Genomic DNA, 16,566 nt, shown 5'->3' with positions numbered 1-16,566 from the left:
TATCGAAGCTGAACGACCTTTTGGATCGTGTGTATCATATTCTTCGTATAAATAAATACATCAGACATGACAAAACAAGTGAGGGGAAATGAGCATACTTATAGCAAAATACAAGTCTCACTAATCAAAATAGAATGAGCAAAGTAGACTTCAAAATCAATGATTTACAATGATTTTATTATACAACTAGAAGCATTAATTTCAAATGCTGACTAAAAACAAAGTGGGGAATTATAATTGCTGCAACCACAAACAAAAGACACACTTCATGAATTAACAGTATTGCAGTAATACAGGAAATCATTCCACTACAAAAAACAAACAGTAATATTGAAAATCAAAACCTCAAATCCATACTCTCTAAACTTCTCTGCAATGACCATATCATAATCTAAAAAGAACTCTAAACACTATAAAAATCACATTTCCACACTACACTACTTTTCAATTCCCAATTACTAGTGGTCTACAAAATTCTATACCCAATAACCACTACAGAAGAAAGATTTTTCCATTCCATCCACCAGCAAGAAAAAACTAATTAGCTTAAATCTAAGTTAATATAATAATAACAAGCAAAACCATATCCAAAATCATGATAACGATGTGACATACCACTAAAACACAACTTCAAATTCGATCCAAAACGAGTAAACCAAAACCCTCCACACTTCAACTCAACCTTAACCTAACAAACAAAACTTCATAACATGTAAATCCAAAATGATTTTACAACAAAGTTCCTATACCATATCTCAATCAAAGTCATGTGAATATAACAATTTTTGACATAATTTCCTATATTTGTAGTCTTGAGATTGACTAGATCATCCTTCCCCAATGGAGTATAGGCTGAATCATAAAGTATATATCTAAATTTTAGTTCACCCTGTAATATCACCACTAGCTATCTAGTTAGTATTATCAGTGTTATTGATGGTGGATAGCCAAAATCCCACAATACCTGAAGGAGAATAGCGATCCAAAATGCAATGGAAATTAAAAAATTTCTCCTTTAGTGATCCTTACGAATGGGCATGATCAGTGATAGAAACGTTACCTCTTGTGGCAGTTGAAATCTTTGATGCAGATCTAAGGAGCGATCATGAATGTTGAATGTGTGTGTGTGTGTGTGTGTGTGTGTGTGTGTGTGAGAGAGAGAGAGAGAGAGAGAGAGAGAGAGAAATAAAATTTCTACTGAATAAATGCTTCTGCACAAGGGTTCTATTTATAGAACCACTTGTGTGGGCTGCAAGCTAAAAAGCCCACTTAAGTGTATGTGGCCCATATCTTATGATATGCCAAAATCACTTAAGCGCGTGGTACCTTACCATATTTCGTATTCTACTTAAGTACACCGTACCTTACGATTTTCTACAATTCACTTAAGTGCACTATACCTTACGGTGTTCCTTATTTACTCTATCTCTCATCAATCTTTCCTTTTGTGTGTGACCCTGTAGGTTTTCGCGACATTAGCAATTATATTAAATCACGTATTTAACATAATAAACAATGAGCGGTATCTAGCAACACATCACTGCTAACCAAGACACGAAAATGTCATGTGATCTGACAAATCCTTTTGTATAATACTTATGTGTATAATAACCCTTTTTCCCCTATGTCTATATTGAACACAAGGCATAAACCATGTCATCCTTGTCCAGTATAATATTGGGCCCGTACACATTTATCTTGTTATGCAGGATGGGAAAATTCCATCTAGGTCACTCATGTCCTTCAATATACTTCATGGAGTACCCATAAACTGTCTTTATGGTTATCCAGTTACGGACAACGTTTGATCAACATTAAAACACTTGACTTTACATCTAGGGTCCATAGTGGTTTCAGGTCGAAGGGTGGTATACACCACTATCACCATGAGAATAACTTATGACACTTTGCATAACATTCTATATGGTATTCTCATAGCGGGTCAATTCAGTATAAATATTACTCCTAATATTCATACCTATGTTTAGGATTTGATTACTCCTTATCCATGATCCATGACATGTGATCATCAGTCTATATACATAATAGTCTTAATGCTTTAATGTTATCCCACTTCACAACAAATCTCGACTATAGATACTTTAAGAATAATGTCCTTGTATTTAATGGGATCTCATGATTAAGTCACACTTGATACATTAAACGGACTATCTATTCTAGGGACTTTATTAAACAAACATAATAAAGAAAAAGCCTTTTATTATTAATAAATAATTTGATACAAGTACCAAAATTATTGGCCACTAGCACTAGAGCCAATTAGGCATACCCCTAATTCCCATAGATCTAGTATGTCCATCATGCTTCTGTTATGCAAGAGGCTTTGTCAGTGGATCAATAATATTGTCAAGTGTAGGTACTCTGCATATTTTCATATCTCCTCTATCTATTATCTCTCGAATGAGGTTATAACGCCTAAGTATGTGTTTGGATCTTTGGTGAGATCTAGGATCCTTAGCTTGTGCGATAGCACCATTGTTATCACAATAGAGACCAATGGGATCCACAATGCTAGGAACTATTCCAAGTTCACTAATGAACTTTTTAATCTAAAAAGCTTTCTTTGCTGCACCTGAGGCAACAATATACTCGACCTCGATTGTAGAATCAACAACTGTATGTTGCTTTAAACTTTTCCAGCTCACAGCGCCACCGTTTAAGCAAAACACATAACCAAATTGCGATCTAAAGTCATCCTTATCTGTCTGGAAGCTAGCATCAATGTATCCAATTACAGCAAGCTCTTCCTGACCTTCATATATCAAGAATGAGTCGTTAGTCCTTCTCAAATACTTAAGGATATTCTTGACAGCTACCCAATGAGCATCACCGGGATCAGATTGGTACCTACTAGTTGCACTTAAAGCATACGAGACATTTGGTCGAGTACATAACATGGCATCTTATTCACGCGATCCCTTTCTTCCTTAGTTGAAGGGGATTGTGTTTTTGATAGACATATGCCATGTTGCATAGGTATGAATCCTTTCTTGGAATCATGCATATTAAAGCGTGTCAACACTTTGTCTATATATGTACTTTGACTTAGGCCAAGCAGTTTTTGTGATCTATCTCTATAGATCCTGATTCCTAATATATAGGTTGCTTCACCCAGGTCCTTGATAGAAAAGCATTTCCCCAACCAAGACTTTACTTGTTGTAGGGTAGGGACATCGTTTCCAATGAGTAATATGTCATCTACATATAATACCAGGAAGACGATCATGCTCCCACTAACCTTCTTGTAGACACAAGGCTCATCTTTATTCTTTATGAATCCATATTGTTTTACTGCTTCATCAAAATGAAGATTCTAGCTTCTAGAAGTTTGCTTCAATCCATTGATTGATCTTTGTAACTTAGATATCTTTTGGGCTTCTTCTGGTATGTCAAATCCTTCAGGTTGTGTCATGTACACATCCTCAAGAAGATTCCCATCAAGGAAAGAAATTTTGACATCCATCTGCCATATTTCATAATCATGATATGCAATGATAGCAAGTAAAATCTGAACAGATTTAAGCATTGCAACTGGTGAAAAGGTTTCATCATAGTCAACCCCATGAATTTGTTTATATCCTTTTGCAACCACTCTTGACTTATAGGTATGTACCTTACCATCCATGTAAGTCTTCTTTTTGAAGACCCACTTGAATTCTATAGGGTTAACTCCTACAGGAGGCTCTACCAAGGTCCAAACCTGGTTTGTGTACATGGAATCCATTTCAGATTTCATGGTTTCTAGCCACTTCTCAGACTCGGGACCAATTATGGCCTCTTGGTAGTCGCATGCTCATCTTGATCCACGAGTAATACATCAACTTGATCAGTTATGAGATATCTATATGTCTCAGGTAGGTTACGTATCCTGCTTGACCTACGCTGGTCTTGTTCTACTTGAGCAGGTTGCTCTTCCACAACTACTTGTGTTTCCTGCTCTAATTCCTCCATAGGTGTATCAATGCTTTGTGATTCTTGAATTTCTTCAAGCTCTACTTTCCTCCCACTGATTCCTTTTGAGATAAAATCCTTTTCTAGGAAAACTCTCGTTCGAGAGACAAACACTTTACCCTCAGAAGGATTGTAGAAGTAATACCCTCTTGTTTCTTTAGGATATCCCACAAATAAGCATTTGTCAGATTTAGGCTCAAGCTTAGTTTAAATTTGTCGTTTCACATAAACTTCGCAACCCCAAATCTTCATGTAAGACATATGTGGTTTCTTACCACTCCATACCTCATATGGTGTCTTCTCAACCTTTTTGGATGGAACACGGTTAAGTGTGTAAGCTGCTGTTAACAGTGCATGTCCCCAAAAGGAGTTTGGAAGATCGGCGTGACTCATCATGGATCGGACCATGTCTAACAAGGTTCAATTTCTTCTCTCAGATACACCGTTCCATTGGGGTGTTCTAGGAGGAGTAAGTTGGGATAGGATCCCACACTCTTTCAAATGGTCATCAAACTCTAGGCTTAAATATTCACCACCTCGATCTGATCGAAGAGTTTTAATATTCTTACCTAGTTGGTTTTGTACTTCATTCTTGAATTCCTTGAACTTTTCAAAGGTCTCTGATTTGTGTTTCATTAAATACACATAACCATATCTACTGAAATCATCAGTAAATGTGATGAAGTACATAAAACCTCCTCTGACTGGTATGTTCAGTGGTCCACATACATCAGTATGTATGAGGGCCAAAAGATCATTAGCTCTTTCACCTTTTCCTGTGAATAAAGACTTTGTCATCTTTCCAATTAAACAAGATATGCATGTCTCATATGATTCATAATCAAAAGAGTCCAAGAGTCCATCTTTATGGAGTTTGGAAATGCGTTTCTCATTTATGTGGCCTAATCGACAATGCCAAAGGTAAGTTGGATTTCACTCATTAGGTTTCATCCTTTTAGTATTAATGTTATAAATAGGAATTTCAAGATCAAGGACATATAGTCCATTGTTCATTTGTGCAGTAGCATAGAATATATCATTCAAATAAATAGAGCAATAATTGTTCTTTATTATAAACAAAAAACCAAACTTGTCTAAACAAGAAACGAAAATAATATTCCTGCTAATTGTAGGTACATAATAACAGTTCTCTAGCTGAATTATTAAACGACTAGGTAAAATCAATACATAAGTTCCTAAGGCTAAAGCAGCAACCTTTAGTCCATTTCCAACTCGTAGGTCAACTTCACCTTTTGCCAAATCTCTACTCCTTTTTAGCCCCTACACATTCATACAAATGTGAGAACCGCATCCAGTATCTAATATCCATGATGCATAAGTAGATAAATTAATTTCAATATACAAAAATACCTGAAGTTGAAGTCTCTACTCCATTCTTCTTATCTTCCAGGTACTTTGGGCAGTTTCTCTTCCAGTGTCCGATCTTACCGCAATGGAAGCAGGTGCCTTCCTTTGCTATGCCTCCACTAGGCTTCAAAGTAGGAGAAATGGGTTTGGTTTTGGCAACTTCCTTGCCTTTCCCTTTATCACCCTACTTGGTGGGTCTTTTGTTCCATCTCTTTCCATTTCCAATCATCAGAATGGACTTCCCTTTTGACTTCAGATTTTGCTCAGTAGTTCTTAACATGGCTAGCAGTTCAGGAAGAGATTTGTCCATATCATTCATATTGAAATTAAGGACAAATCGACTGAATCTATCTGGAAACGAATGCAAGATCAAATCAGTCGCAAGTTCCTTTCCAAGAGGAAAACCCAACCTCTCAAGGTTCTCCACATACCCAATCATCTTGAGCACATTGGGACCTACAGGGGCTCCCTCAGCTAACTTGTCTTCAAAAAGAGCTTTTGAAACTTCAAACCTTTCATGTCTTACCTGCTCTTGATAGAGCATCTTCAGGTGTTCGATCATATCGAACACTGCCATGTTCTCATGTTGCTTTTGCAACTCTGAGTTCATGGTAGCTAGCATGGGGCAAGCGGTTTCATTGGCATCATCGACATGCTTCTTATAAGCATCTCTTTCTTCCTTAGGTGCAGAACTAGGAGGTTCCTCTTTAGGAGCAGGTTTCTCCAAGACATACAACTTTCTATCATGTTTGAGGACAATCCTCAAATTTCGGTGTCAATCCAGAAACTTTGTCCTAGACAATTTTTCCTTATCAAGGATTGATCGCAAAATGTTGTTAGAGGTGTTTGTTTTCATGGTAATCTACATGAAATAATGAAAATATAAGTATCAATAACATATTTAATTAGGCTTTTAATTAAATATGCTCCCACAATTTTACTCAAAACAAATGACCCTCACCATTTGATTCGGAAAATCCCGTTGGAAGATTTTCTAGTGGGTTGAGCCCACATTTCACTTTGTTTTAAGTATGCCTAGGAGAATTACATAAAACTAGGTTATTTTGGTAGGAACTTCTTCCAATTGTATATAATACAACTCTCGAATATTTTAGTTGGGTGAATAACTCCTTATTCCAATTCATCACATGGATCATTTCCAACTCTTGCTTTTAAACATATATAATCTTATTATAATTTGTTTAGTTAAGTTTGGCCCATTGTTTTAGCAATTGGATATTACAATCATCCTATCACACCTTACTAATATAGAATATGCACATCGCGTAGGAGAAACCTACATTATTCGATACTAGTCTTGATGAGTGCTCAAACTTGGAAAGCATAAACTTAATATTTAATTTGAGGGAATTTGCAATTATTTTGATCTCACCGGCTTATTTATCGTATAAATTGTCTCTCACATGCATCAACATACATTCACATGCATCAACATACATTCACATGCATCAACATACATACAAAATGAAACAGTTATGCCCCCTAGCGCAATTGTTCTCCCAAGCCAATGAGAGAACCTAAGTTAACCTAATAACGATCTAAGCTTCTTCAAGCAAGACCTTCAAGGTTGTCCTCCTTTGATATTGTATTCTTCTCTTTATTCATAACATTACATTACATAAAAGAAACTCGTTTTACATACGAGGGAGTGAGATGAGAAAAGAAGTTACATTAAGAGATTAAAAGAGAGGCACAACACGCAGGTCGTATTTTAAAATCCCAAAATAAAATAAAGGAAAACCAAGGCCATAACCGATCACCACAAGACAATAATAATAAACACATTATTATTATTATTAATTTAAATTCTGTTAATTTAATAAACCAAAATAAACTTTGGCGACCGATCACACTAAGCAGAGTTAGTTGGGGGTTCCGCTGGACGGGGGTCAAGGGGGCAGCGCCCTGACGCAAAACTTTAATGAACAATTCATTTGAAATCAACGTCTATTTTCGCATCAACACTTGATACTTTAAAGCATAACTCTTGCACATTCACAACCCTAATCGCATAACTCTTTGACAACACAACCCTTGTACCATCATGAAACCTAATGCACCAATTTCATACCGTCAAACACACCTCGATTGTTAATTCAGTATGATTGATCGACATGTCATTGCTTCATCATACTTTCATCGGATTCCGAAGCAAATGACCATTGATCGCTCAAAGGAAAACAACCATTAAGTGTTTGAATGAACAAAAGAGAAACAATATATCATATATACCTTATTTTGCATCAGAATTACTTATATCATATATATAACTTGATCGATCTCAATTGCGTAACCTATGGACGATCGATGTATCGTTGCTCCACCGTACTAATGTCGGATTCCGAAGCATAGTCAACATCAATCATCCAAATCGTACACACATGATGCTAAATTTAATTACTCGTTTATTCTTTGATTCATTCTGTCTTTTAATCGTATTAATACATAAAATACAGAAAATAAACAGCTATTAGATGCATGGTTTCATAAGTGGCTCTGATACCACTGAAGGAGAATAGCGATCCAAAACGCAGCGGAAATTAAAAAGTTTCTCCTTTAGTGATTCTTACGAATGAGGATGATCAATGATAGAATCGTTACCTCTTATGGCGATTGAAACCTTTGATGCAGATCTAAGGAGTGATCACGAACATTGAATGGTATCAACACCTCTACTCAGTCCACACGAACAAATTCCTTCAATCTCAGTGCTAGCTGCTACGAATGAAGGCTTTGAGTGAGAGAGAGAGAGAGAAAAAAAAATTCAACTGAACAAATGCTTCTGCACAAGGGTTATATTTATAGAACCACTTGTGTAGACTGCAAGCTAAAAAGCCCACTTAAGTGTATGTGGCCCATATTTTATGATATGCCAAAATCATTTAAGCGCGTGGTACCTTACCATATTTTGTATTCAACTTAGTACACCGTACCTTACGATATTCTACAATTCACTTAAGTGCACTGTACCTTACGATGTTCCTTATTTACTCTATCTCTCATCAATCCGTCCTTTTGTGTGTGACCCTGTAGGTTTTCGCGACGTTAACAATTATATTGAATCACATATTTAACATAATAAATAGTGAGCGATATCTAACAACACACCACTACTAACCAAGACATGAAAATGTCATGTGATCTGACAAATTCTTTTGTGAGAATACTTATGTGTATAATTACCCTTTTGCCCCTATGTCAATATTGAACACAAGGCATAGACCGTGTCATCCTTGTCCAGTACAATATTGGGCCCGTAGACATTTATCCTGTTATGTAGGATGGGCAAATTCCATCTAGGTCACTCATGTCTCTCAGCATGCTTCGTGGAGTACCCATCAATTGTCTTTATGGTCATCCAGTTACGGATAACGTTTGATCATCAATAAAACACTCGACTCTACATCTAGGGTTCATAGTGGTTTCAGGTCGAAGGATGGTATACGCCACTATCACCATGAGAATAACTTATGACACTTTGCATAACATTCTATATGGTATTCTCATAGCGGGTCAATCCAATATAAATATTACTCCTAATATTCATACCTATGTTTAAGACTTGATAACTCATTATCCATGATCCATGAGATGTGATCATCAGTCTATATACATAATAATCTTAATGCTTTAATGTTATCCTACTTCACAACAAAAGTCGATTACAGATACTTTAAGAATAATGTCCTTATGTTTAATGTGATCTCATAATTAAGTCACACTTGATACATTAAATGGACTATCTATTCTAGGGACTTTATTAAACAAACATAATAAACACTACAACAAACAAGACCTTAGACAACGCTTTTTTTAGCCTTAGACAGCGCTTTAAAGCGCTGTCTAAACCTCCGTTGCTAAAGGTTTAGACAGCGCTTTTTTAAATCTTAAAAGCGCTGTCTAAGCCCCCCCCCTAGACAGCGCTTTGGCCAAAAGCGCTTTCTAAGACCCTCCTATTTTAATTTTTTTAGGTATACCTTAGACAGCGCTTTTCAAAAAGCGATGTCTAAGCCCCCCCCCTTAGACAGCGCTTTTGCCTAAAGCGCTTTCTAATCCCCCCCTTAGACAGCGCTTTTTACAAAAGCGCTGTCTAAGGTATACGAAAATTTTTGAAGCTTTTGTTTTGAACCACATTTTTTCCAGGTTTATAAACCAGAATTTCTACCTGTTTTCAACCAGATTTTGACAGACAATTATCACATTTTATATATGCCATTTTGGCCTTTTTTCTACCAATTTTTGGCTAACAAATATATATATATACCAATTCAAACCAATTTTGCCTTAAAAGTAGAATTGATTGTAATATCCAAAATAGATTTTGCAAATGGAATCCAAACAAGCACAGTAAACGGAAGCAGAACCAAACAAGCACTCATTCTATCAAAGACACCGCATAAGAAACTCAACAATATTTGAGAGCAGTAAGATATAGACAATAACCTACCTGTGATATCTACCAAAGACAGAATTAACAATTTTATTTTTTAAATAGGAGTTCTTTTTTACTTAGCAATGCCCTTTTAGAAATGTGATATCCGTACAAAAATGAAAGACATGAACTGTCACAAAACCAGCAAGATATTCAACTTAGCCCCTTGAGTTATAAGTATATCCAACTCAACCACATAATAAAGCAAACATAACATTAAAACGGAAAGTACAACACATTGAAGCAACGTCTATAGAGTATCTAACATTAGTAAAGTGGCCTAGTCTGCATAACAGGACCTGGAATCAGCATGATCAAATCATCGGTTGCACTTTCCAGAATACTCTGCGGCAAATTCAGGAGATAAGGCACCCATACCATCTGAACAGCTCAAATGTTGCCCTCTATGATGGCACTGCAAATAGTCGAAAACCAAGTAAGAAGAGACTCAACATTAGATAAATGGAATTTGAGAGGAATTCAATGGGAAAAAATGGACTATCCGGAGAAAAACATAAGATAAATTGATAAATTTCTAAACTATAATTCCAATTAAATTCTACAAACAATTACAAGAATTAAAATCAATGAATGAAAAAGCACATACTGTAGGTAGAAGTATCAATCTGCTCAGGAAGCTGCTTTATATCTATTTCAAGCCTTGACTGAACCTGCAAACCACACCAAAACATAATTAGAAATGCTAATGGACAACAAAATAATAATGACAAGAAGTTTGCCACTTACATTGTTGAGAACATCAACATCAGTAGAACATGAAACGAATGTGATTGCAAGGCCTTTGGTACCAAATCTTCCAGCACGGCCAACCTGTACAGTGTTCCTCCAAAAGAGTCAGATGAACCAAAATTTAATGATAAAAATAAATGGAATATCAAAATCATGACAGATCATGTTTATTTATACCATGTGCAAGTAAGTGTCTGCAGAATCAGGCATGTCATAGTTTATAACAATATTGACACGTTCAATGTCAATCCCTCTACCAACCAAATCTGTAGCAACAAGAATCCTTGTATGCCCCTCCTTGAAACCTCTATAACGCTTTAACCTACAAAATCATTGAAGATTGTACACAAATGTCATTGTTCATACAAGACTTCGTAACAGTGAAACAGGGTAAAGAAGACAATGACAAAACAGCAAATTAATAAACTAAGCCGACTGCAACGAAGTTGACCATAAACAATTAAGGTATAGGTACCAAGAGAAACACTTCTCCCCTGAACTTCATTTGCCATTCATAATTTTAAAAGTTAAAAAATTTACAAATATGAACTTGTTCTTTCAAATCAAAAGTGGTCTTTGCTATAACACTAGAGCATTGAAACACTCATTCCTCAGTAATAGCATCAAACAAATCTCTTGTATTTAAAAATTTCATAGAAGTGTGCTATTTTGTTTTGAAATATAATATCCCGGATACCCTTGATGAGTACTAAAAATGCTTATAGACAAACGTATATTAAATCCCAAAAAACTTTTGAAAAGAGAACATAATAACAAAACATACAAAATTTGGCCATTTGAATCACCAAACATCAATGAAAACACTTCCTAAGCATCCCATGTTATCTCATAAAACAAACCTTTCTTCCTGGGACATGCCAGAGTGAATGCATATAGATGGAAAATTGCATTCTATGAGTAGTCTGTCCAGCTCAGCTGCTCTACTAACACTTTTCACAAAGATAACAACTTGGTTGAAGTCTAGGGCATCAAGAAGATCATTCAATTTGCGGTTTTTCTCCTCCTCTTTCAATTTGATGTAGTGCTGCCACAACAAACAAGGTAAAAGTCATACAAACCAGACATTTTAAGAGGACAACTTTAAAAGATATAAGCAAGTAACTTGCAAAAAGCCTACCTGAACAAGTCCATGAAGGGTTAACTTGGCTTCATCGTCAACATAAATTTCCATAGGCTGAAAGGAACAAATTTGACAGTAAATTATGTTAGAGTCCATGCTCAAGCTAAGGAAATCCACAACGAAATGAATGATGGATGTAGATCCCTTGAATCACAGTTCTTGTCTGCCTGTTTTGTCTCCTTGCAGAAAACTTCTATTTGCCACGGACATTGGCACTTACACCTAAAGAAAAATGGCAGCAACATAGCCAAAATACCCCCCTAAAGAAAAAGAACACTCAACATAGCAAAAAGCCCATCTATACCCGACACTAGCATATATTAGAGACAAAACAAACTTCCAACATGAACAAAACGAGAGCAGACAAAAGTGCATAACCCCACAGTCAGGAGCATTATTACAATCAATTCTACTTTACCCTTTTGTTATGATTTAAAACCAATTTAACACTCATTTTATGTTTCATCCCCTGCATTCAAAACGAAAATATCATGGAAAGAATAGGGAAAGTAGTACCAATTAGCAAGGTAGAGCAAAATTTAAAATAGAAGAAGAAAAATTTATTAAATAAGAAACTAGAGTAGAAATAACCATTTTTTGTTAGGAATAACATTACCGAATGGAAAAAAATAACTTACTAGTAATGAAAGGTTCAAAAATTCTTTGAGGTTTGAGAAATTTTAAACAAACAAAGTCTTTAATAGTTAGGGTTTAAGACCTGCGAAAAAGAAAGGGTTAGATTCATACAGAGAGAACAAATAAAGTTGAAGGAGAGTTTTTACAAGTTGAAGGAAGCTCGTCCGGGGAAGGAGAGCTCGTAATAGAAGGAAGCATGTTTATGAAGCGAGCTATACACAGATTTCAGTAAAGATTAAGAAAGCATTTAGCATGCTTACCATAAAACTTCAGCACCACTTTTAAAATAAGTGCTGCAAGTTCCCCAACTAAACCGAACCAATGTTGGAAAACCGAAGATAGAATGTTTGTGATTTTCTAGCCAAGACTTGGTTGCGGGATCTACATTAACAAAGAAACAAAACCATATTTATTATAATTACAATGTAAATCAATATAATACTCAATATCATATGCGATGTACTCATGACACTCTCACCTGCAGGATATCCAGAACCAAAGTTCCTGTGTATATTATCAGCAGTCTCATCGAGCACCCAATCTCTTACAGCTCGGTCCCTCGTAACCTGAAAGGTTGGATTAAAGATTTTAAGTAAACAATAAAACATTATAGTATACTGATGTAGTTTTAGAAGAGAGTTAAATACCTTTGCAGCTATACTTGCACCACTGACAACAGGATAAAGACTATCAGCTTTCTTAGCAACCACAAATTTGATAGATGGGAAATTTTTAGACATTTTTGCCTCATATTTCCCTGGATCTCCGACCGTATCAATATAAACCTGAAAAGCACAAATCATACATTACATTACATCTCTAATAATTCAATTATCTGCTTAACATTACTACCCAAGTACTTTAACAATAAAAGTTACAAAAGCCTCAATTTTCTCTTTCAGTAGCCGATTTTACCTCGGTTAGAAGCACTCCGATTTTGAGGACCCTATCAACGAGGCCCATAGCAGAGTCATGTGATATCTCATTCAAGTTTATCTTATTCCTGTTAGAGTTACAAAAAGTTACAAAACGGAAGAAACAACAATTTGAAATTCACCAGAACAGAAAAACAACAAAATCAAAAGCTAACTAACTAGGGTTTATAGATTTACTTCTTGAGCATTTTAGCAGAGAGTTCCTTTGGATCAATGACATCAACAGCCCATCCAATAGAATCGTTGCCTTTCAAAGCTTCAAATAATTCCTCCCTCTTCTCTTCCTTCAGAGTCTTAGAATCTGTTTGAACAATCATTGGTGCCAATTTAATTGATTATAAAATAATCAGAAAAAAAAGAGAATGAAGTTGATTGAGAAAGTACCGGCGAAACTCAAAGTAGCTAGGGTTTTCTTGTAGGAGAGAGGACAGTATAAACAGCCATAAACCATAGGACCAAGAACGGGACCTCTTCCGGCTTCGTCGATTCCCATTATGCAAGGCTCCGATGCCCATTCTGGAACCATAGCTTCGGATCCCATTTTCGCACATATAATGGGGTTTAGGGGAAGAATCTTTCACACAGGATAAACAAGCTCTGATTGAGGGTTGGAAGAAGGGGGAGTGGATTTGGGAGAAAGAGAAGCAAGCTCTGATTGAGGGTTTGGGAGAAGAATGTAGGATTTTTAGGATTTGGGAGGGAATACCTTTTTTTTCGTGACATGGAGGGAATAAAGACTTTAGACAGCGCTTTTGGTTTTAATTTTTTTTTTAATTTAAAGACTTTAGACAGCGCTTTATCAAAAGCGCTGACTAAGGTCTATATTTAAAAGCGCTTTCTAAAAGCGCTGTCTAAGGGGGGATCTTAGACAACGCTTTTAGAAAGCGCTGTCTAAGACCCCCCCTTAGACAGCGTTTTCATTATTTTTTTGGAACATTTTCCGTGTTTTATTTTAATTTTAACTTTAGACAGCGCTTTCTTTTAAAAGCGCTGTCTAAGATGCGCTGTTAAAAGTCATTTTTGGCGTAGTGAAAGAAAAAACTTTTTATTATTAATAAATAATTCGATACAAATACCAAAAGTATTGGCATCTAGGGCTTACACCAACAATACCAACATACTTTGCAGCTCCGTTATAGTGGATTATGATGAGAAAACCCAAAATAGCGCCCGATATTGATCATTGTGGATAACCCAAAAACCGTAATGTATATCCTCCATAACGGTCATGGCGCCTCAATTTGATAAAAGTGGTATTATGATTCCTCTTTAGATAAAAAATAAGGTTATTAAGCTACTTCCAGATCAATAAAATATATATAATTCATCTCACAACAAAATTGCACTTGGATTTTTTTGGGAAAGAGATAAACTTGGACTAGTTTTTCTCAAGCTTCTCAATCCACTTTGGATGAGTAATCCTTTCTCATCCTTCAGAAAACCAGCGGTGGGTGACATTAGGCATGAATATGTCAATATATTTGACCAAACATTAGCTATTGATGAGGCACGACACACATTAGCCAAAGAGTACCACACTTCTCATGACCGTTACTAAACAACATGTAAGTTACTAAACAAAGTTGAGTTTGGTGTGCCTCTTACATCTTTGCCAACATGATCAATAATATGAATAATAATACTACTACAAATAATATATTTTATGATAAAACTTTCACCTTACCCTACTAAAAACTGGGATAAACGGACAAGACGCGTCATATTTTATATTATTTTTTTAATAAATACCATATATTCCCTCGGCTTCTAAATAAAACTGATAAGAAAAAATATTTCAGGACATGCTTCGAATCCCAACATTAACAATTTATATTTTTATTTCTTTAAAAGTGGTGTCTTTTTTTTATTTTACTTTTAATTTTTAAGTTAATGATTTATTCCTTCAGTTATATTTAATAACCGAAGGATTAAATTATCATATTTTACTATAAAAGCTCTAGTTAATCAGATTTTACCTTAAACCTAACTTATATGCTGTTCCAAAGTCTTTCGCATCATTTTTTGTGATGGATTATAAGATTGAAAAATCTTCATTATTCTTTAATATTGAACAAAATATTTTTTTCTGCCATTGCAATCTATCTCACATAATGATGTTGATGTTGATGTTGTATTTTTGTAATAACCTTCATATATTGTCAATCAAAGAAAACATTTTTTCTCTTTCATGCGAAAGCATTTGCCATTAAAATATTTGCTCAAGATAATGAAATCTCTCTAGGATCGATTGCAAGTACATACTTTTTTTTCTCTTGGTAGGAACATATAACTTATTAGAAATTTGAAAACATATGTTGTTCTCCAAGAATCCATTGTCAAACTCTTGATTTGTTTAAACAATTTATAATATTTTGTGTAAACAATGTAAATATAAAAAAAACTTTTTCCACTCATTTTTTTAACAAAAACCGAGAGGTGTGTGGTGCTTGGGTTGAATATATTTTATTATTTTTTTAATTTACGGTTAAATATGTTTTTAGCCCCTATAAATAGGCCAACATTCAAATTTAGTTTTTCTAAAATTTTCTTCAAAAAGTAGTACTACTAATATTTTCCATCCACACTTTTGATCTCTTATGTTAACTGTTGTTAATAGAAATTGACGTGACATACCACTTGGATGTTTTTGATGACGTAGCATACACGTGACAATTTCAATGTGACAAAAAATATCGACATGGTACCTAATCCTAGAAATGATAGTTAATATGTCGCTAATTCTTAAGTAATTTAATAACACCATTCTTATGACCTAAAAGATACTATACAGATATTGCACCGTCGCTCCAATCGCGGCTGCTTTGACATCATTGAGAAAGGAAAAGAAGGAACTCGATTTAGAGAGGACAAAAATATAAAATAATGAAAGTATGTGAATCCCATTGCATTTGTATGAGTTTTGAATAAAATGCTTAAAATGCTCAATTTTCATTTCCTTTAACTTTGGACAAGGATTATAATACATGCCAAACTGCCAAATTTTATCCGTTTTACATGCCGAAAAAGTTCGGAAGGTGCTTGTTGGAATGGGCATTCAGGTGTTAAGGTTAGTGGACTTGTAAATTTACATTAACTTAAGTAGTAACTTTTAACTGTGATTCTTTTGGCTCATCAGGGTAAATTTTGAGGGTGGTAAAACGTACTTGTTCAAATTTCAGCATATATCAGTATGCAATGGCGCTCAAGAATGGCAATGGTAAGGTTCTCTCTAGTAATTAAATGTTACATTTTTTCCTTTATATTATGTTCTACTAAAAATAACCGTTGTCGTTTCTTGTTTATTTTAGTCA

The 16,566-nt window shown here is 35.2% G+C and overlaps 2 protein-coding genes across 2 annotated transcripts; both read right to left on the bottom strand.

The window, feature by feature from the left end:
• Positions 1-9,629: 9,629 nt before the first annotated feature.
• LOC127095623 (DEAD-box ATP-dependent RNA helicase 15) lies at positions 9,630-11,945 on the bottom strand. Its single transcript, XM_051034291.1, has 6 exons — positions 11,682-11,945; positions 11,404-11,588; positions 10,721-10,865; positions 10,541-10,624; positions 10,401-10,464; positions 9,630-9,817 (listed from the first exon to the last, which is right to left on the bottom strand). Exons 1-6 carry the CDS (start codon positions 11,778-11,780, stop codon positions 9,630-9,632), a joined length of 765 nt encoding a protein of 254 aa, XP_050890248.1. The 5' UTR covers positions 11,781-11,945.
• Positions 11,946-12,399: 454 nt separating this feature from the next.
• On the bottom strand, positions 12,400-13,927 carry LOC127092309 (ribonuclease H2 subunit A). The gene is made up of 6 exons (XM_051031147.1): positions 13,640-13,927; positions 13,433-13,556; positions 13,236-13,323; positions 12,968-13,105; positions 12,799-12,886; positions 12,400-12,701 (listed from the first exon to the last, which is right to left on the bottom strand). The coding sequence occupies exons 1-6, from the start codon at positions 13,794-13,796 to the stop codon at positions 12,577-12,579; spliced, it is 720 nt and encodes a 239-aa protein (XP_050887104.1). The 5' UTR covers positions 13,797-13,927; the 3' UTR covers positions 12,400-12,576.
• Between the last annotated feature and the right edge of the window lie 2,639 nt (positions 13,928-16,566).

This window comes from Lathyrus oleraceus, chromosome 6, assembly GCF_024323335.1.
Source record: "Lathyrus oleraceus cultivar Zhongwan6 chromosome 6, CAAS_Psat_ZW6_1.0, whole genome shotgun sequence".
NCBI lineage: Eukaryota > Viridiplantae > Streptophyta > Magnoliopsida > Fabales > Fabaceae > Lathyrus > Lathyrus oleraceus.
Note: the sequence above shows the minus strand (reverse complement) of the source record. Positions and strands in the feature narration are given on the sequence as shown.

What these genes read in the sequence shown, in the direction of transcription:
- LOC127095623 (XM_051034291.1), bottom strand. Translation starts at nt 11,780, where the DNA reads ATGGACTCTAACATAATTTACTGTCAAATTTGTTCCTTTCAGCCTATG. An exon ending in GGCATGTCCCAGGAAGAAAG is followed by an intron (nt 10,866 to 11,403) that starts GTTTGTTTTATG and finishes ATGATTTTGTAG; the next exon opens with GTTAAAGCGTTATAGAGGTT. An exon ending in GATTGATACTTCTACCTACA is followed by an intron (nt 9,818 to 10,400) that starts GTATGTGCTTTT and finishes TGTCTTTGGTAG; the next exon opens with ATATCACAGGTAGGTTATTG.
- LOC127092309 (XM_051031147.1), bottom strand. Translation starts at nt 13,796, where the DNA reads ATGGGATCCGAAGCTATGGTTCCAGAATGGGCATCGGAGCCTTGCATA. An exon ending in TCGGAGTGCTTCTAACCGAG is followed by an intron (nt 13,106 to 13,235) that starts GTAAAATCGGCT and finishes TGTGCTTTTCAG; the next exon opens with GTTTATATTGATACGGTCGG. An exon ending in GTGCAAGTATAGCTGCAAAG is followed by an intron (nt 12,887 to 12,967) that starts GTATTTAACTCT and finishes CCAACCTTTCAG; the next exon opens with GTTACGAGGGACCGAGCTGT.